Source organism: Sciurus vulgaris (assembly GCF_902686455.1).
Source record: "Sciurus vulgaris genome assembly, chromosome: 3".
Taxonomy (NCBI): Eukaryota; Metazoa; Chordata; class Mammalia; order Rodentia; family Sciuridae; genus Sciurus; species Sciurus vulgaris.
In genome coordinates, this window is record NC_136463.1 from 181,019,320 (window position 1) to 181,041,506 (window position 22,187).

Genomic DNA, 22,187 nt, shown 5'->3' on the forward strand with positions numbered 1-22,187 from the left:
CTCGCACATAACTTCCGTGGTGCATCCCTGGCACATAATGCCTGACAAAATAAAATGTGCAGCAATAGTTTAACTTAGTCACAATACCATTTAAAAACCTAGTTTCATATTTTTTGATTGTTATAAAACATGGCATATTACAGTTATTTTCTTTTATATTGGATTCTAAATAAGTTCCCCAAACTTAATTTGATTGCTATGACTCTTAACCTTCTGTAAATCTATAATAGTTAATGAATCCCCTCTTTTTCTTTTCTTTCTTCTTTTTTTTTCTAGTGTACTCATGCCATTTGTTTGTTGGAACATTGTTTGTAGATAAATCATATATTTTAGATTCTCTTTCCTATGGTTCTGTTCAACATGTTTCACTGTCTCCTGTTTCTTTAAAATTGGTGGTTAGATCTAGGGGTTGGTTAGATTCAGATTCACTTTGAGTGGGGCATGTATACATGGATGGTGCCATGTATTTTCTATTATGTAGCACTGGTTATCTCACGGTGGTGTTTAGATTGACCTCTGGGTATAGTTTATAATCTGTCCATTATAAAATCCTCCATTGACCTTACACCTGAAGGTTTTAATATCCATTGAGAATCTTATCTAGATTAAAAATGGCAGTTTCCTGTTTCTGTTATTTCTTTTCCATATAGCTATGTTTCTTCTATAAAGAACAGCCTCTCCTAACCATAACTTAGTTATATCAAAATACAATCTTGGGAAAGACTGATGTCATTATTTTAGTATAATTAGCTGGTGCCTCTGGCCACTTTTGGGTGAGCATTGAGTTTATTGTTTAAACATTGTTATTAACTCAGTTCTTTGTTTTCAAAAGTATTGCAGTCATTTCTTTTTTATGGCCAAGTTGTCATCTCTTCAGCCATTGGGGGCTCCTTCAGATTGGCTCCCATGTCCTTTTGGCAAGACTCCCATTGGTCTGATAGCTTCCTTGCTTTCTGGCACAAGATGACCACCTTACTCATTTTGTATGGATCCTGCCAGATCTGGAAACAACTATTTCTTTAAGGAGTCCTGTGAATTGCCTTTTAAAGATTTTTGTACTTGGTTGATTAATTAGTTTAGACTACTTACATACAATGAGATTGTCTTCTTAGGCTCTAAGTACTTTGGTGTTAGCTATTTTAGGGGATTATGCTGCTAATACTAGTGTACATTTGAGGTCTTATTGCTAGTGTTGGACTGAATTTGGAGGTAATTATTTTTCTATAGGACATTTAAAAGTTATTTTACTCTCCAGTCTAGTGCTAACAGGTTATACAGCATAACTATTTGCCTTGTACTCATTGGTTTATGATTTACTCAAGTAGACAAGCTTGACAAACTTCCTGTCAAAACATGCCCAGCTTATTTTACAAAATTGTTTTGCCCTGTCCTTCTAAGTCTCCTTATTAAAGATAAGCAGAGATGGTGTTGAGGATCTAGTTCAATGTCAAAGCACTTACCTAGCTTGTGCAAGGTCCTGGGTTTAGTCCCCAGCACCACACACACACAAAAAGATGAAGATGAATTGTGTGATCAGCCATTTTGTGAGAGACAGGCAGAGGTTGATAAAAGGAATAAGACTTAAGATTGGAATTCCAGATGGCTTAGAATTTGCATAGGCTGAAAAAATAGAGACAGCATCCTAATGGTGTACTTCTGGGACCAAGACCAAAGGTTCAGGGACAAATACCATGTGATTGACAGCAATGAAGAATAATCAATAAGCAGTAAAATCTGAGCATTTTATGGCAGAAGCAGAAGATGGCATTTTACCAGAGTAATGGATTAAGTGAGGGGAAGACTAGACATTAAGCCCAGAAGTTTGTTGTTATTTGGTTGGGAAGAAATAATTTTAGGTTCCTACACTGGAAATGCTGTGGATAAGTTTGTGTGTTGGGTAGATTGGTTATCATAGAGCTTGAACAAAAACGCGGGTTAGGAGGCATTTGCAGTTCTCCCTAGCAGCATGAGTTAATGCAGTAGTGGGAAGGAATAAGAGGAAATGAAACTAATGTGCCTCAAAGAAATGTTGTAAAGGCCTGACAGCACCGAAGATGAGAAGAGCTGAAGTGAAGAAGGGAAGGGTTAGAACTGTGCTGTGCAGTACTGTAGCTGACTAACCAGATGTAATGTTTAATTTTCAATTAATTTAAATTAAATAACATTTGAAATACAGTCCCTCAGTAACACTGGTCTAATTTCAAATGCTTATTAGCCACATGTCCTAGGAGCTACCATTATGGACAAAGCAGATAACATTTCCAACATCTCAGAAATTTCTATTAGGCCTGGTTTAGACCTGGGTAACCAAAACAGAAACAATGCCAAGTTATAGAAATGAGGCAGGGGAGTTGGAGGGCTATTTTGCGGAGGAAGATGAGATGGTATTTTAGATGTGCTGAGTTTACAGTACACTTCTAACTGAATTTGTCCAGAAGCACATCCCGTGGTTCTGGATTAGACTCCAGCAGGGGGAATTCAGTAGTGGTGGGAACCCTGAGATATGGTGTAGGTCTTCCCTGTGGGCCAGAGGCACAGAATAGGAACAGAGGGGTAGAAAGGAGGACTGGAAGGAACAGAGGGGTAGAAAGGAGGGCCGGAAGGAACAGAGGGGTAGAAAGGAGGACTGGAAGGAACAGGGGTAGAAAGGAGGACTGGAAGGATTTCTTCTTTTTTCCCTTCTTCTCCCATTGCCTCCACTCCCCAAGAGAGCAATGCAAACATTGGCACTGTCAGAACACTGAAGTAGAAGGATCTTTTGTTATAAGAAAGGATTGCTTATTTTAGCCAAGAGGAAGCCTTTGCTGGCCAATTAATTATTTCACAGGAGTGTTAAGAAATGGAATTCGACTGCAAGAAACTACAAGAGCATGTGAGTGGGAAAGAAATTAAACCAATGCATACAGCTTGAAAGGAAGTGAAAGAAAAGAGAATAATGTGTCTGAACAGGTAGCTGAGTCCGGGCAGAGGGCTTGGTGCACATGGGAAGGAAAGGTCCCTGCGTGACTAAGAGGTTTTCTTTCTGTGTCAGGGAAGAAAGTGGTGAGAGACCTGAACTGAGATAAAAGGAGTCTGTGTGTGCAGAGCTGGTGAGGAGGCACCTGTCTGGGTGTCCACTGCCTGCTTGCTTAGTGGCCCCTAGATCTCCATGAAATCCTTAGGACTAGGCTCTCAACTTCTCAGTGTTTGTGTCACCAAGAGACTTGAGTACTGTTTTGAGTGTTGAAACATCAAGGTATAAATGCTGTGTATTTGATAAACATATTTAGATATTATGAATATCTGAATTTGGGAAAATGTTTTGTATTGTTTTTGATTCAACCTTTGGTTCTTCTAGGTGTCGAGAGGACCACAGCTATAAAGCTAAGCCCAAATGGAATGGTGTGGTCCTAAATACTGAGTTCCAGATCTTGTTGAAAGCTTGAATAGTGAACTTCTGTTCACACAGTCATTCTTGTAGCTGCTGCTTTTTGGCTAAAGGCAGCCAGTGCAGGTGGGCTCTAGAGGAAGCTCCTGAGCCCAGGCTTTCCTCAGAGAAACAAACACCTTTTGTAACCTGTGGTCACTTGGTTAGGACACGTCTGGAACTTCCTGTTCTAAAAATTTCAAGTAGTCATTCTAAGAGTTTTGAGAGAACAATCATGTTTGGTTTTTTTGTTTGTTTATTTTTCAGGTATGAATCTCCAGAAATAGCTCTAAATTGTGGAATAATGTTAAGAGAATGCATCAGACATGAGCCACTTGCAAAAATCATATTGTGGTCGGAACAATTTTATGATTTCTTCAGATATGTTGAAATGTCAACATTTGACATAGCTTCAGATGCATTTGCCACATTCAAGGTAACATAAAAACTAGAATTCTAAGTACACTTGCAAATCAGATCATAAAGTGCTGTTTTTTCCTAAATCATCTCTGTCCTCCTAGTCTACACACTACTGCCCTCTAGTGGGACGAGAGAAGATGAATTTTATATTTGTTGTGATTTTAAGTATTTGCAAGTCATAGTTTACAAAAGGTAGAAAAGTTAGATTCTAAAGTTTGTCAAGAAGGCAAAAGTCCTCTATGGTCAAAATTGCACTTTCTTGTTAAATTATCCACTAAATATGAAAAACAAATATACAGTAGGTCTAACTACCAGGTCTTGTGTGTTAGGACATTCCATAGCAATTTCTTTGGTTAAGCACCAGATGAAGTTGTTGGCTTCTTTTCAGGGGACATGTTGATTTGGAATATACTTGTCATTAAATGCTAGAAACACATTCTTGACAGAGATAGCCACATTGTTGATAGGCCCAAGGGAACAGTGGATTCACCTTCCCTGTGTCCTCTCATACCAAAGCATGTCTATTAAATGCAGAGAGGGACAAAATCACCTGTACTATTCCAGTCATTGCTTCCTCCCTCCCCTCATCTACTTATCTCCCTTGTTGTGGATTTGTATGAATTAAGTATACATGATACCATATGAAGATTTTTGAGTTGCAAGGTTCTATGCTATTTAATATATATAAATATAAATAAACATTTATATTTATATATAAATAAATCTTGAATTTTTCCCCAGTAAAAGCCTTTACATATTATAATTCCCTTATATAAAATGTGTGATCTTATAAGTAAATGTTTAGCACTGTTTCATATGTTTACACGTAGACTACCATGCTCAGAAATCATGGACTCATTATAATAAGAAATGTCCTCTTATCTTCTGAAGGTTCAGTTTTATGATAATAAAGAGCCCATGACATAGTGAGCACACACCTTGGGCTTTTGGTAAAATTTGTACCTGACAGTGAATGAATACCCTTAGGATAGGACAAAGACCAGGGGCCTGGAACTGGTCATTAGGGTTTTACTAAATGAGTATAAGGTCATGGTGTGAGAGGTGCCCAGGAATTTATTTCCCAAAAACATTAAAGAGGGCATCAGAAGCCTTAGGTAAGACCTCAGATCCTTAAACGTCAATGTACAAAGCAAAACAAATTGAGTTTGAGATGATAACATAGAGTGGTCACTATGATGTCTTAGGTGTCACCGCAGTGGTGGGATAGGACTCATGATTAGAATGCATCGACGGAAGGGAGTGCCCCATTCAGGAGCAGCAGCCCGGCCTGAAGGGAGGTGTGTAGTAGCACCTTGTGTCAAGGAGAGAGTCCCCTGTGTGGAAGGACAGCCAGGATCCCGAGAGTGGCAGCACTCTGGGCACGTGAGGGTGAGGGAAGCGGATTGAGGAGCAGCAGTGGTGTGGGAGAATGCAGCCAGACCCCTGACCACGTGGAGGACATACTCCTGGCACAGATGACCAAATTGGCTCAGAGGTGAGAGAGATGTACTGGCTACATGCCAAAAATATGATATTGGACAGTCTTGACCAGCCTTGCTGATGATTTCATTTCAGTTAGAGTTGCTTTCTTTGAGTGAATTCTCTCCAAGGAGAAAATATGGGTAACGCAGTACTGTCTTGGTAGCCACAGAGGGAAAGATTGGGCAGAGTCAGGTACGTGGCCTCCACTTGAAGAAAGGAACCATCAAAAAACATTTTAGGGTTCCAGGGTGAGCTCTAGAAGAGAGGGTTGAGAAGTTATCCTGGCTTCTGTAACTTAGGTGCTCCTGGTTACACAAGAGGGAGGACTCACTAAAGTCCCCGATCAGAGGCCTCTCCAAGAAAGGCACAGCAGGGCCTTTTGCCAAGACAGGATGTGAGAGAGAGACAGATCTACTACTTAATCTCAGGGGGGCTAAATGCCAAACAAACCGAAACTCTCTTCCACTCCTCCCTGAAAGCAACTGGATGACTGGACCAGCAGCAACAGTCTTCACAAGGAGTGAAGGAGAAGGGCTCCCCATCCCCTTTGCTGATGGCCCTTTGCCAGGGGCACAGTTTTCTAAGAAAAAAAGGGAATGGATCTGTGTTCCATGTTCTCCTTTGAGAATGCACAGCAGCTCTGCCCACAGGGAAATGCACCCCTACACATAACAATTTTTGAACAAGTGCAGCTTGTCCAAAAACACTAGGTTTAGAGCCCATGGAACAGGTGCTGGGTCTTAAAAGGAAATTTAAAATATCTTCTCTGAATATGTCCAAGATTCATAGCTTGAATGAATGGATACTGAAGTAGTAAGCCAGACGGCAAAATATTTGTTAGTGATTTTTCTTTTGTTTTTGAGGAATTAAGGAGATGGGGAGGAGAATTAGAAGGCCAACAAATATATTTCCAATTTTCCAGAATAAAAGAAGGTAGATTTCCCAGAGAGGCTGGTGGAGCTTGGAGCTTGATGTTTTACCTGTGTAAGGTTCTAGAAAGTATTTCTAAAGAGATGATTTCTGAGCATTTTGGAAAGGAAACCGTGTGCCCACAGCTACCATGGATTCGCTAAGAGTAAGTTCAGCCATACTAATCTCATAGATGCCAGCAGGTCAGGGGGGTTAAGGATGTGGCTGCCTGTTTCAAACCAGCTCTACTCCTGATTTAACCTGCATCTCTCCATCTGTTAAAAATGTAGGTGATAAAACAAGCATCTGAGGGGTTTTGTACCTCTGAACAGTCTGTGCACAGTAGATGTCATTGTTAGATGATTCCTTCATTACAATGAGGATGTGCTAGATACTGAATAATTCTACACATCTCTTCTCATGGAAACAGTAAATAATAAAGATGAACTAGATGGAGTTTTATCATAGTGATTCACAACTAATCAAAGCTGCCATATCCATTCATTGTTGTCAACTGGATGCATTTCCTAGCAGATCTCCACTGAGCTTTATCCCACCTGGCCTAGCTGAACATTTTTATCATTTATTAATGACCAAAGGGTGAAAGGCATATTTATCTAATGTGTAGGTGCTAGTCAAGGAGGGAAAAAGACATAGAGCAGTAGATCCTAGAATTCATGAAGATCCAGAGGAGCCAGAACAGGATGAAACTAAATGCAAATATGAAGCCTCCTACTTAAGGACCTCACTGTACAGATATAGAATAGGGGGATAAGGCATAAATAATAAAAATAGTAAATTAAGCAATTACTAAGTATAATAATTACTAGAATACAATTAATATGATACTCCAAAGAACCTTATAAAGAAAATACTGTTATTATCACCTTCACATGTGATGAAACAACCTAGAGATGTTGAATGAAGTCAGACAGCAAGTGGGGAAACCATATTTGAACCCAGGCTAACTGACTTGACCCAAAGCCCACGCTGAGTAAATAAAATTCTGAACGTGTCCAGAAAATTAAGCAGCGTGATAAATGCAGTCCCCAGAGCTCCGTGTGACCATGAGTGTAACCTAAGGAATCAGCCTTCTCCCTCCCTCCTGAGCCCCTCAGGTGGGCATGTAGCTGTGCTCCATTCCAGGTGCCCCACTTAAGAGGCTTATAAGCAAGTAAGTAACTTCCAGAAGACAGTAGGTTGTGCTCAGGACTCAGAACCCATCATTCAAGGAGAGGTTAAAGGACCTGGGCATGTTTAACCTGGAGAAGAGAAGACGAGGTTAAACTTTGGCATAAGATACTACTTGTATTCAAAGTAGGAACCTCTGGAAAATAGATTGTAGCCATTCTGCCAGCCTTAGCAGTATCTGGAAATAACTTGGAGGAATATAGGTATATATAGCTATAAGTCAAAAATAGGGTTTTGACTCTAGCACAGAAAGAACTTTTTAATTAGAGCCCAAAGATGAACCACATAAGTGAAAGAATTGAGTTCCTTGTCCCTGGACATAGTTACATCAGGTAGGAAATGGGGACAAAAGACTTGCTAAGATACTGTAAAAATAAGCCCCACCCCCCAGGTAGCAGTATTTTTTCAGCGATTCCAGGGCTCTCTGTCATCTGCTGTTTTGTGCCCAAATTCAAACTTTTTTTTTTTTTTTTTTTTTTTTTTTTTTTGCGGTGCTGGAGATTGAACCCAGGGCCTTGTGCATGCAAGGCAAGCACCAAATTCAAAAAAGCTTTCTGATTCAACCCATCCTAGAAATTGGCTACTCAGTCTCCTGGACTTGGGACTTAATCCCTGGCCTTTCTTCAAGAAAGGATATACTGAAAGTGGATATACTGAAATTCAGAAAGGTCGTCCTTCTGAATACTCTGCTACTGGTATGGCATCACCCGTACCATGTAAATTTGGTGAGTCGCTGACCAGATATGACCACCTGCCCTTTTGCCTTTCATTTATTCATATTCATGTTCTCCTCCCTCCCCCCCCCCCCCCTTCTCACACAGTTCTGGGGACCAAACCCAGGATGGTGCACACTCTAGGCAGGTGTTCTTCCACAGACCTCGTCCTCAGCCCTTTTATTTTTGAGACAGGATCTACTAAGATACCCAGACTGGGGCCTCAAACTGAAGATCCTCCTGCCTCAGCCTCCCATGTAGCTGAGATTATAGGTGTCTGCCACTGTGCCCAACTTCGTTTTCTTTTATGTTGGTTTCTGTCCCCTCCCCTACACATGGTTTGAGCTCTCCAGAGCTTTTAATGATATTTGCTAAGTTAAGGTTCCTTCTCATCTCTTGAGTAGATGGAGGCACTTCCCAAAGTCCTGTCTCCTTTCCTAGCTTAGTGTTAGCCTTTTTCCTTGGTGCTGGCTCTTAACAGTTGCTCCTTTCCTACAAAAATTCTCCTCCATTCCAGGCCCTAAGAATGCCCTTCTTAACATAGGGCTTTCATCCTATTGTGCATTAGGGCCCAAACTTTAGCAGTCTGACAACTTTTTCAATCCTTTCAACCCTGGAGCCATTGAGATCTGATTGCCACATTGACCACAATATCCTGAGTTCCTAAAGAACAACAAATAGATGGGAGATGTTGGAAGTCCTCCTTTTTAGGTATGGCTCAGTTGAGAGCCTCCTGCCTCTGCTTGACTTATACCCTTTAGAGGAAATAACTCACTTTACTCAACCCTTCAGTAAAAGTGTGTTGCCCAACATGGTTACACCTAGAGGACCTTTGCTTGGTAGAGAAAGCATTTGGTACTTCCCACGTACCCATTCCTAAGGCCTCAATCTCAGTTGAGAGCCAGCATCTCTTAAGTTCTCTCTCCCCTGACATTCTCTTGCATCAGACTGTGGCAGAACAATGAGCTATGAGCTCTTTTGATTGTTCTTCCTCGTATTGGCTTCCAGAATATTCAGCCACAAAACCATAGAAGTGACAGTCTTGCATGAACCTGACACATCCCTTAATTCACTTATTCATTTGTTCCTTCATGAAATCCCTGACTGCCTGCCCTGTGTCGGCCTCAGAGCTGGGGCTTGGCAGAAACGCATACCTACAAACACTGCCCTTGTGGGCATGTTTGACAGGATGAAGAGTGCTTCTAGCAGGTGTGGACTCAGTGCCTTCTGTTGACATCCTCACATGCCCCCTCTTTGCACCTGACTCCGTGGACCAATGCATTGAGATGCACTGGTGGAGACTCTCCTAGAACTTTCCTCTGTTCCCATGAGGGGACATTTTGCAGCACTCTACCAGGTCAGGGTCCTCCAAATAGCCTTGTTAGGCAGCAGATTCCTCCTGAAGGATACAAAAATAAACTCCAGGTTTCTTAATTTTGCCTGTTTAATCCTCATGGAGGATTCAGAAAAAAATTGGGTAGGTCTTTCCTGGGCAACCTTGTTAAAATCAGGAAATTTGGTACTGACCCTGCCCAGAAGTTTGAACAAGGAATCTTTGGGATGGGGTTAAAAACCTTCTGAAAAGCACACTTCTGAAGATTGCTTAATACGATGTTTTTCCAAACATGTTTTCTGATTTTCTTGATTCAGTCATTCATTTACTGACTATTAATCTCTTTCTAGTATGGAGCACTGCATAAGTGCTGGTGACTTAAAGGTTAGTTAAAATAGACACGACCCTTATCTATTTTTGTGTACAGGAGAGACTGTAATCAAATAATCCCACAAGCAGATGTGAAGTTACAGTTGTGACCAGCGCCCCCATGCGGTGACCAGTCAGGAAGGGTTTTCTGAGGAAAGGGTGCCCCGTTAAGAGCTGAGGCTGGGTGGTAGGTACTAGGCAGAGGGAAGGCCTGAATGAAGACCTTTTGGAAAGGATGGTAACAGGAAGGAGGTGACAAAATAACTCCCTGCAGAATCCCTGAGATCTGATGTCCCTACAAGGAAAGTTGAGCTGTGGCTCTTCCCACATACCTGACACTGCTTAGAGCCTTTCTCAGGGACAGTCACCACATCAGCAAGTTCAGGAAACGCTAGCCTTCAGCTGTGAATGGGAAAGAGAACTAGTTAAGGAAAGTTCAGTCGGAGAAAGGGGATTGCTGGCACTGGCTTCTCTAGAGGTGGCACTGAAGAAACTTGGCTCTTTAGTTCACCAAACATTACCTGGGCATTCCTGCTGCCACATGCTCCCTTCTCTTTCCCACCTGGGGAGACCAAGGCTAGTCCATGGTCAGCTCACAGGTCCCTGAGACAAAGGTCTCATTTTATTGTCTGAGGCCTAGCACCTAGAATTTTTCCTAGCTCAGGATTATTTCTGACCAAATGATACTTGAGTTGCTTTTCTGGGGTGAGGCATGAGCTTTATTTCGTAGTAATACCAAATAGAACTATAGGTCAAATTAATTATTAATTCCACATTTTTTGCCGTATTCTGCTTACTTAGGAGCTAATGTTTATGATATGATGGGGCTTTTAGAAAACATTGGACCTCTGAAAAAAGACCTATTAGATTTGAAACTGTGATTGAATTTAAGAGGAAGATAATAGAACCTTCTGATATGTCTTGAAATAAAAGCCATTTCCTCTTTCTCCACTAGGAACACTAAGCGGGCTCAGCATTGTTTGACATTCTACAACTGTTAACTTGTATTTCACTTCCTTACTCTGTTTGTTTTATAGTATATATGTTCATTGCCTTTTATGGTTTTTTTCTTTTAAGAATTATAGATCTATGTTCATTTCATGATCATTAAAATTGCAATTTCCTATTATTAATGATTTTATTCCCTTTTATATATAATCAGTATTTTCAGTATAATTCATGCTCACATTTTAAATACTGAACAATAATACATAAAAACAGTTTTTATCAGATAAAATGGCATGGAATGTTTTAGGATTCTCTTTTCTGAAAGATCTTTAATGGAGAGCAACTGTAAAAATACACATTTTCTTTTTCTAGGATTTACTTACAAGACATAAATTGCTCAGTGCAGAATTTTTGGAACAGCATTATGATAGAGTAAGTATACGAAATATTTTTTAAAAATAAATTGAAACTTCTGTTATCAGCAATGAAAGATTAAATTGCATTTTGTCCCAGAATATTATTTTGCATGTATAGTATTTTTAAATGGTGCTATAATCATTTCTCTACTAAAACAGTGTAGAGTGTTACCTGGTCAGAATCAGAACCTAATCTTTTTGATTGATACACTGCCCTTTGTATTTTTCTTAGTTTAGAAAAGGAAAATAGGCATTTTGCTGCTGAATGAAAATACAGTTAAGAGGAGAATTATTATCTGACTTGTTAACTTTTCCTTCCTTTTCCATCAGTTGCTGCATATACATAGAGAGAAAGGGAGGCAGCAGCTGATAGGATGAGAGCAGCGCTGGCCTAGCGGGGCAGGACCCCACTCTGCTCCGGCTTCACTGCTAACTCCTTTGTGGCCATGGCCAAGGCACTTGCTTGAGGACTTAGAAGTCCTCCCTTATTTGTAAAATGAGGACATTGGACTAGCCCATCGGTAAGGTCCCTTCCAGCTCTGAGTCAATGTCAGATGTCCCTGGTAACAGTGACCCTCCCCCCCCCCCCCCCCCCGAGATTTGTAAATGCTCTGTGTGCTTCGCTGACTTGATTCCCTTTGATCCACACAACCACCCCTAGGACTGTTTGTTCTCTTCCACCAGTTCTGCTTTCCTCTGAGGGTGTCCCACAATACCCACAACACTTTCTTATGTAATAGTAGTTTACACATTGTCTGAGATCTTATAGATACTCTTAGAGAAATCAGAATAATGTAACAATCCACTTAAAATTCATATCTATTCCACAAGATTTGGCTAATTCTTCCACTAGTCCTGTGAATCTTTGAACTCTTAAGTATTATTAACACTTCATTTTTCCTTTTGCTGTTCAACTACATAATAAGATTCTTGGAAGCAAAATCCTTGCTTTCTCAGTCTTTGTCTTCCCATTTTCCCCTACAACTCCCAGTAGCTCAAAACACCATGCTAAGTACATACTAAATCCTTCATAAACAGCCTCTTAAGTGGCTCCAATACTGCCAGTCCTTTTTTTTTTTTCTGACCATGGGTATTTGAATATCGGTATGTTTCTTTTTGTATGTGGTTGATCTAAACTGGCAGCACTATCATTTCATCAGGGTTTCTAACAGTAGTTGGATACGTGGGCTTTAGTGTCAGACCACCTAGGTCTGTCTTCACCATGTGCTAACAGGACCTTAGGCAGCTGCCCTCTGTGTCTTCAGGATCTTTAGCCTGAAAGAAGTCCTTGCCTACTGGGGTGTGTGAGGATTAGATAAGGGTGCACACAAGGAAGCACCTGGTTCTTTGGTGCTACACCCATGAGATATTGCTGAAACATAACAAGCATTTAGTAAATGTTAGCTGCTTTGTAATTGCCACATGGTCTCAAGCTTTTTTTTTTTTTGTTTTTGGTATTGGGGATTGAGCCACAGTCCAGTCTTTTTCACTCTTTTGAGACAAGTGTCTAGCTGGGTTGCTGAGACTGACCTCAAATTTATGATCCTTCTGCCTCAGTCTCCCAAGTCATTGGGATTACAGGTGTGTACCACCATACCTGGTCTCAAACATCTTTTTAACATGCCAGAGTATTTTAATTTAAAGTCTACCAAAGAATACAGACTAGCTAATTTCCAAGAAATTTACTATAAGCAGTGAGATCTGTTCAATTTTGCAGTAAAATCATTTTCTACATGTTATTAGTACATGCATCATTTAACAGGATTTTATGTATGTGAGGAAACTAACAGAAATGTGTCCAGTGCAGTAAGATCTGAGGGAGGGAAAAAAAGGTGGGAGATGTGAGTAAGCTAAACAGGTCAGAGGTGAAGCTGTCACACAGAAATGCTCTCAAATCTAAACACTTTGCTGAATTTTCTAATAACCAAAGCATCATAATTTTTTTTTTTTTTTTTTTTTTTTTTTTTTTTGGCGGTACTGTGGATCGGACTCAGGGCCTCGTGCTTGCTTGCAAGGCAAGCATTCTGGCAGCTGAGCTATCTCCCCAGCCCCCATCATAATATTTTAAGGTAAACTATGTGCTGGTTGCTCAGAAGAAATGTAGCCTTCCCTAGCACCAGGACCAGAAACAGACTTTTCCCGCTGACCTTAAAGGGGAGTCAGATTCACAGTGTCACGCTGTGAATAGCAGTCATTGCAGGCCACTCTGCAGCACATACGGTACTCAGCTGAAGTATAGTTCCCGGAATGCAAGTATTTGAGGGGCCCACAGGTGGGGGCAAGTGCCCAGGTTTGTTACCTGTCCTCTGACTGTCCTAATCCTAGAAAAAATCTGACCTATCTGGAGGAAAGCATGGACTACAAACATACTCTCCGAGCTGTTCCCCATGAAAGTGATTTCTTACAACCGAACTTATCCTAATACATATGCAGCAGAAAATCTTAACTTGCACCTTCTGTCAAGAACTTGAGGTGTATGTATTTCTTGTTACTGATAAAAGGTAGATCTAGCTCCTTAAATCATCATTGTGACAGTTATTTGAAAAAAGCAGTCTTAACTTACTTGCATACAAATTAGTTAACTGTCTACCTCTGCCTCAAAGTTAGCCACAAGCCAGAAGTGCCAGATAGGTAAATATTTGAGGTTTTATGAGCCCTGTGGCCTCTGTCCACTCTCCTGTCTGTGACACTACAAATGGCACCATAAACAATCCAATTCATTCGTACAAAAATGAATTTATTTACAGTAAATAAACGAGTGTAGTAGTTGGATTTCAGCAAATTCTGTAAAAGCAGAGGGCTGGATTCAGCCTGTGGGCCTTAGTTTGCCAACCCCCTCTCTACACCACAGATGAATGGCTAATGAGAACTCTTCCTAAGGCAAAGCACAGAAGGAAGAGTGACAAAACAAGCATTATCTAGCAGCCACCACACCCAGTGAAAAGTCTCAGGAAAGCTTGAATACCCAACAGAGTCATACTGATTCTGCAAACTTGCAACATTTTAAACCTATCCATAGTAAAAACAAGCAGACTATATATTGCCTTAAAGCTAACTGACCTTCTCTACTAAGTGTTTCAAGGACAGCCTTGGCCCTTCTGTCCGTCCTTTTCATTTCCTACTTGCCTGCTGTAGTGACTCCCACTCCTCGCCATTCTAGTGATGCTTCTTCTTAGTGCTGCCACTTTGAAGATCTTGTGGATTCTTGTCAATTCTTAGATATGTAGCATCCTGTCTTCTCCAGATCTTCCCTCAAGCTGTGCCCTTATTTTTTTATGCTCCAGGAATATGTTTTCTCCTGTTTCTAAATGAAGTCTCTCCCTTCTTTCAGGCTTGAGCCCGAGTCTCACCTTCTCTATTTAACACAGTGCTGAGTTTCTTCTCTCTTAGCTTCTCTATTTGCTGTCCTTGCTTGATACACAGAACATATAACTTTTCTCTTTGTGGTTGTGCTTCAGATATATTGAGCTCTCATTTTAAAAAAATAAAATAGGGCCAGGCATGGTGGTGCACACCTATAATCCCACCAGCTTAGGAGACTGAGGCAGGATGGAGAGTTCAAAGCCAGCCTCAGCAAAAGCAAGGCACCAAGCAACTCAGTGAGACCCTGTCTCTAAATAAAACACAAAATAGGGCCGAGGATGTGGTTCAGTGGTCGAACACCCCTGAGTTCAATCCCTGGTAGCCAAAAAGAAATAAAATAGAATTTTGTGGGCTGACACCAAGAAATGACCACTGACTTAATCATGGGAAAACTATTGCAGGGGAGAATATTCCGTTCTGTGCCCATGGAATCTGGGGTGACCCAGAGGACTTGATCTGAGAAGTATCTGGGCCTGGCAGGAGCCCTGTTCATGGAGGTGTTGAGCAGGCTTCAGAGGAAGGTGCGGAACCAGTGGCAGCACAAGAGTGTGGGCGGCTGCTGACCATGGTGGTGTCAAGAGTTTGTCCTTGAGCTTTATGTTTGCTGCCAGTCTTTTTCTTAAATAACCCTAATGTGTGTTCTTGTCTCGTAGTTTTTCAGTGAATATGAGAAGCTACTTCATTCAGAAAATTATGTGACCAAGAGACAGTCACTGAAGGTATGACATACTCATGATTTCATGTCACTTGTTTCTCTCTGCTGTTTTTGAAGTTTGGATTTGGGAAAAGGGAGACATGCCTGGTGTGGGTTGTAGACCTCGTAGGGACATAATGTTAATCCATGGTGAGAATTTTTGCAGAAAGGAACAGGGCTTGGTAGTGGTCCCTGCAGTGCCTCTGCCTGTGCCCTTGTGAGCTAGAGACACCAAAGAGGAACGGGCAGAAATTTGCAGAGGACTTCGTTTCTTAACAATGCTGTATTTAAGTTTTGAACCATATCTTTAAAACTTAGAATCATGCCAGCTAGGTGAAGGATTGTAGGTGCCACGCACCCTGAGGGGAGGGGACAGTGGTGCAAGCTGGAAGCTCTGACCTGCCACAACTTCGACGGCTTTTATTCTTTTTTTTTCTTTCTTTCTTTTTCTTTTTCTCCTTTGGAGTGCCGGGGGTTGAACCCAGGGCCTTACGCTTGTGAGGCAAGCACTCTACCAACTGAGCTAAATCCCCAGCCCCCTTGGCTGTTGCTAATCAAAACAAAATATGGACAATTCCAGTTGAAACTAAAAAATGTTCAGTTTAAGATTTAAACTCTAACAGAGGTTGGCAAAATGATAGTCCACGGACCAAATCTAGCCAACTGCCTGTTACTGTAAATGAAGTTTTAGAGGATCACATGCATGCGTTTATTTACATATCGTTAAGACTGTTTCACGCTACCACAGCAGTTTTAAATAGTTGGCCCAGAGACCATAGGACCTGCGAAGGCTAGTGTCTAGCCCTTTACAGAAAAATTTTGCTGGCCCTTGTTCTAGAAAATTCTTAGGGTGGTTAATAAATACATAACCACCACCATCATTCTGTCAGTAAATGGTCCTGGTGGGAACTATAGATAGAATCACAGAGGATTGAAGGAGAAAAATTTGTAATTCTGTTTACATGTTTTGCCAGATTCATTTTAAATTTGACTCTACCCAGAATTCGTCCCCTCTGAGTTGTCTGAATTCATATTGACCAGGACTCTGTTCCTTCTTCCCCTTCCAGCCACAGGGAAATTGCCCTTAAAGACCTTATCTTTCTGTGGAAAGACACTAAAGGACTCGAAGAGCTCTGTAACACTTTGTGTCCTTCAATAAGAGTACTCTGCCATGCACATTTCCAGTGGAATCCTTTCCATCTGACCAGCAACTTCCTTCTTTTCTCTTAAGGCCATAACTCTGCAGTCAGGGATCGATAACAGCCCCCGCTTGGAAATGTATCACTACCAAAATAGGCACAGTCCATGCTTTCCGTCAGTTGCCATGGTGGGGGCCTAGCCTCCCAGCCATCCTCTCAGCCTGGTGTTGGGGATCTTTAACTTACCCTGGTCCCCACCTCCAGGTGTTTTGAAGAGATGATCATCTGGCATCCTCCCGACTGATGAGAATAACTTCCTCAGGGGGTTGTGGGGAATTCTGGCAGCTTTTGGAGGCACTTCCCCTCCCTGCAGGTTAGCTTAGAGGTTCCTTCTCTGCTGTAATCCTTGAAGGGCCAAAGCATCCTGCTCTTCCGCTCAGTTACACAGCAGTACAGCTCAGAAGAGTCAGAGGCCAGACAGGGGGGCCTCAGACACCAACTGCCAGGGCTAGTTCCTCTTCACTGGAGAAGGGGGGATTTATTGGCAAATCAATAACCTTCAAACAAATTTGGGGTTCTTGAACTGCTTGAATAAGAAAAAAGGTTTTTAAGGCCCCTCTGTCATCCCCAATTAACCAATATGAAAAGGAAACTTGAGACGCATTCATTTTGGGGGTTTGTTTGTTTTGTTTTGTTTTGTTTTGGGTTTTGTAAGTGTTTTCGTTGTATTTTTGTTTTCAGTTTTTGCAGTACTATAGGGAGACTGGCATTTGCAAGTTTGATGGATGTGAACGAAGCAAATCATTTGTTCTTACAGTTTATTTAGTGGTAGACCACACTGAAAATATCATGAACACATGGGACAGCTTTAGAACATGTGGTACTTTAATGATGAAGTTTAATTGATACTATCTTTTTTATAGCCACATTGGTATTTATTTTTTCCTATATTTATTTTGCCAGCAAATTCATTTTTCTTGTGCAAGACTTCACATTTTTTTTTTATTTAGTAATAGTGATTACAGAATGAGTTATTTTTAAAACTTTGGGTTTGGTTTAAATCTCAAAAATGTAAGAATAATTGTTTTAATGTCTTCTCAGCTTCTCGGTGAACTACTGTTAGATCGACACAACTTCACAATTATGACAAAATACATCAGTAAACCTGAGAACCTCAAGTTAATGATGAACCTTCTACGAGACAAAAGTCGTAACATCCAGTTTGAGGCCTTTCACGTTTTCAAGGTGGAGTAAATAATATTTTTCTCCAGAATTGTTTATCTCTTTCCATTTGCAAGTTACTGAAGTATTGTTGACTTCATTTTGGTAGTAAGTGATACAGTTCAATTTTAATATTTGTGCAGTACAACATTTAAACAGAAAGACCTAGAAACTGTATTGGGGATAAAGAAAGTGTATTTATAGAGGAGTGTCGTCAATCTCTGGCATAGATTATTCATACTGGATTATTCATTACAGAGCAAAAGCATTTCTTAATGCTTTTCATGAAGGTTTTGATTCTTAAAATTTATCTGACCTCCTAGGTAGTCCCAGAAATAATTTCTGTTCATTTTATTCTAAAATCAAAGTCTGTATTTTGTATTACCCACTGTGTTTCAGGGTAGGCAAAATGAGCTTGGCAATCCTCTTTGTGCTAAGATGTGAAACTACTATTACTTTTCCTCCTATTATGAAAAATAAGCTCCCCTAAAGCAAAAACTAATGACCCTGACTTCATTGCCTGCCCAGCAGCACACCAGGGACCATGTTCTTTCTCTAGCTGATGTGGGCTTCTCTGTGTGCAGGTGTTTGTGGCCAATCCTAACAAGACACAGCCCATCCTGGACATCCTCCTCAAGAACCAGACCAAACTCATCGAGTTCCTCAGCAAGTTTCAAAATGATAGGACCGAGGACGAGCAGTTCAACGATGAGAAGACCTATTTAGTTAAACAGATCAGGGATTTGAAGAGACCCGCTCAGCAAGAAGCCTAATTTCCAATAAACATCTAAAATATTAAATCCAAATTCAGCATTTGCTGTTAGCTATTCAGCATCAGGCACTCTTATCGATTCATGAGGAACATTACTGCTAATCTGCTGTTAAGTGAACGGTTTTTCATTTTACCTTTTTGTTTTTCAGTCCAGGTTGGAGAACGTAGCTGCTGCTGCTTGCACACTAGAGCGCACGTGGGCTTTTTCTTGATCTTTGTGTCATTTCAGAATTCAGAGACTGCGTTTGCTGTAGGAGTTCTGAGCGTGGCTGGGTTTGTGAGGGCAAACGTGTGGATGAGAGTGGTGTGGGGAGAGGCCCTGACAGCACCAGGCACACCCGTGTGTTTGCATTCCTCTTTGGGGAAGATCTGAGCGCAGTGTGGCATGTGCACACCTGGCATCCTTGCATCAGACTGTACACCTGCCTTCGCTGAAGGAAGATCGTGCATGCAGAGCTTTTTTTTGGAAATCAGGGGAACTGTATCCAAGATGTGAGCTTTTGGGGCAGATAAAGCTGATGTGCGAATAAATTGATACTGAAACTTAGCAACTTCTTGAAAGTGTGAAGTTTCGTAAGGTCATAAGGAAAATGTATATAGGCTTTTCACAGCTTTGTAGGACTTTCTGAATTTTGATTTTCCTAAAACTTGTAAACCTGGATATGTTGAAGGGTATTTGTTAATTTTACTTTTTGAAGGTATTTTAAAACGGTAGAGCTAGCGTCAACACCTTGCATTTCATTTCAACACTGCTTACAGGTTTACTTTGTATATAATTCTTAGAATGCTCATTTCTTTTAAATGGTTTAATTTGTACAGCAGAGGAATGTTATTGTAGTAGTATGTAACTATTACCTAATACTGAGTTTTTGCAAAAAAAATGAATGCTCATATGTAATTGAAATACTTCAGATCACATGAAAATGCTGATTTAACATTTAAGGATCACAGCATTAAAAGAAAAAAGTAAACCAATCCTTTGTATTCAGTTCCCTAATGGGGTGCCATGATATGCGGAACCACAACCCTGGAACTCAGTCCGCTACATTTTCCTGCATAATATTGGCCTTATTCATTAAAATGAGTCATAAGTTTGCCCGATATATGAATGATACAGATTATGCTAAATAAATGCTGATTCTTTGTTGGGGGTGGGGGGGACCTCTGTAGAGCACCCTTTCTTTCTTAGAGTAAGTAATCCAGTACAATAGTTGTGAAACTGAATAATTAAAACTTTGGCTTCTCTTAGGAAAAGAAAAGTTCCTAGCCATAGGTGTCCTACGGGGAAATTTATTTTTTTTAATGTCCTGTTCCTTAATGCTGCAAATTATCAGTATTTATAAAGTAACTGATTTTGCACCACTTTTTGTTACTGTGACCACAGCAGAACAATGTCTTCTAGACTCTGTGTAAAGTTATTAGAATGGTATCTGTTCATCTTAGTGATACGAAGATCACAACTAACAACTTATGAATCAGAGTTTGCCAGTTTGAATTCAGCATGGCTGTAGCTGATTAAGAAATTTATTGTATGATTATTCTTTGCTAGCCTCTTAACTAATTGAATTATTTATCAGCCAGTAAAACGAGCCTTCCAACTGATGTTTCAGCAGGTTTTAAGATCTCCTCCAAGGGACACCAATTTGAAAAACCGCTCTAGAAAATAGATATATTTTATTCTGTTTAATTTAAATGGCAGTCTACAGTAATTGGTTTTTCCAAGGCTGCTTTTACAAGAATTTGTGTGAAATGATTCATGTTCTCTACCAGAAGTAGGGAAAGTGTTCTGACTTCCTCAAAACCAATCCCCCGCCATGGAGGAGGGAGGCCTAGCCGCGAAGAGCATTCTGGTTCCTGTGGTCGAGTGACGCGTGTCAGCGGTTGGTGTGAATGCAGTCACTATGCCAAGTGGAAGAAGCGTCTCCTTGCCAAGCTAGTTCTTAGAAGTCCAAACACAGAACAGCTTCCACTTGGGCAGGTCCGCGGTTGTCGCACTAGAGCCTTTCATGTGGAGGATGGGGGTGTAGTGTGTCAAAACATACGTGTGTTACTAACGCATTGGATGCCGGAGATAGTTAAGACTTTCTGGTTTTTGTTTTTAAACAAAACATTGTAAAAACGTTCAAAGTTGAAAAGTTGCATTTGAAGTTTTGATCATTTAATATATTACCAAATTATTATACTGGAAGTGGTTTCTTTTTGTGTTATAAAGGTTTAATTTTACTTAAGCAGTTACTTAATGTGATTTTTAACCCTATAAGAAAAAGTAGAGATGTATACAGTTGTTAATGCCATGAAAGCATTTCCTTTCCCCTAAGGAAAAGTGAATTTCTTATCAGAATATCTGGCTGGCCCTGTAATTTAAATTAAAATAAAATTTTGGAGAAACAACTTTGTCCATCTTCATAGTATCTTTTAGACAGCTGCTCTCATGTCTCTGTAAACAGCCCCCATCAGGACACAGGCCCAAATTTTGTCACAAACTGAAGAGCAGACAGCACTCCTTCTGTCCCTATGCAAGACTCGATACAGTTTCCACTTGCCTGTCACACACGCTGCGGTAGCACGTTGCATGTCATGGCGCTTCCCTGGCACCACAGTTCAGAGTTATACCTTTTTTTCAGACCATAACATCTGGGGAGCAGATCGTCTCTGGCTCTGACCCTTTTATAGCTGCTTGGCAGGACATTCACCAGTTGCCAGAGGAAGGAGACGACAGGCAGAGAACTGGGAGCAAGATGCCCAGCCAGGCCTGCACGACCCGTGGTCGTCTTCCAGGAAGCCTCACAACCCAGGGCACACCCTGCCCTCAGCTTTCAACCCTCATATTCAACCAGGAAACGGACTCTCCGTGCTCTGGGGGAGGGCAAGGTGCGTTGTCTTGCCCCAAACCCCTCATCTGAATGACAGCACCTTCCTGCTATTGTTGCTGCTGGGTAGTTCAATCTACTTAAGTGTTGTGACTCCACATAAACCACAGGGCACTGGTGAGTCACAACCTGTGACTGCTGCCTTGAAGGTGACCACCCTTAGAGCTGGAGGCGCACTTCAACTCGGACCCACTTCTTCCCAGTCACCAATCAGATGCCCTCTGCAACTAGACCACAAGCTTCCAGCCCAGTTTGCTCAGGGTTCTGACCCTGCCATCCCAACATACCGGGGCCAACAGATCTCGTGACTGCAGGGCTCCCAGGGCTGCAGTTCACCACACCAAGTCCATTCTGGAAGGACGCTGGAGCCACTCCCTGGTCATGAGAAATCCCACAGGAGAATGTGCCAGAGACGTCCTCAAGCACATCCCAGGCCCAGTCCTCAGACTGCGCCTGGACTTCTACCCGACCTTTCTGTGTTCCTACTGCATCTTTCAGAGCCTCATGTCCGGTCAGGCCATCCTGTCCCAGAAGGCGAGGACAAGGTAAGATTCTCCCACGGGGCGTTCTCAAAGCCTTACTGCCTGCCAAAAAGTGGACCTTGCACAAAGACCTCCGGAGCAGTCTGAATTCGTCCCATTCGAGCTTCGGCCTGCTATCATTTCACTTCTGTCACCCTGCCTGCCTCCACCACGCACCACAACCCGAGGAATTCTTAATGAGGACTAAGCCCCGACCCTTTGGGGAGGGAGTCTGCCTCCCAGCGTTGACTGATGGCTGGTTGCCAGGCCACATCTCTCATAGTGACCTCTGAGGCCTTACCAGCATCTGGTTCCTCATGCAACCATCCCCACTGGGCCTGAAGGTGAACCAAGCATCGCACATGAGGGCACATCCTGTGGAAAGAAAACCCAAGAATGGTGACCACTAGGTTTCTGTGC

The 22,187-nt window shown here is 41.5% G+C and overlaps 1 protein-coding gene across 2 annotated transcripts in view; it reads left to right on the forward strand.

Annotated features, from left to right (window-relative positions):
• The window catches only part of CAB39 (calcium binding protein 39), an 82,733-nt gene extending 61,966 nt beyond the window's left edge, over positions 1–20,767 (forward strand). For both annotated transcript variants that reach the window (XM_079132648.1, XM_079132649.1), the window contains exons 5-9: positions 3,674–3,842; positions 11,144–11,203; positions 15,204–15,269; positions 17,485–17,628; positions 18,189–20,767. In XM_079132648.1, coding sequence (XP_078988774.1) covers positions 3,674–3,842; positions 11,144–11,203; positions 15,204–15,269; positions 17,485–17,628; positions 18,189–18,377 — 628 coding nt within the window. In that variant the 3' untranslated portion in view covers positions 18,378–20,767. The remainder of the gene's footprint in view (positions 1–3,673; positions 3,843–11,143; positions 11,204–15,203; positions 15,270–17,484; positions 17,629–18,188) is intronic.
• Positions 20,768–22,187: the final 1,420 nt, after the last annotated feature.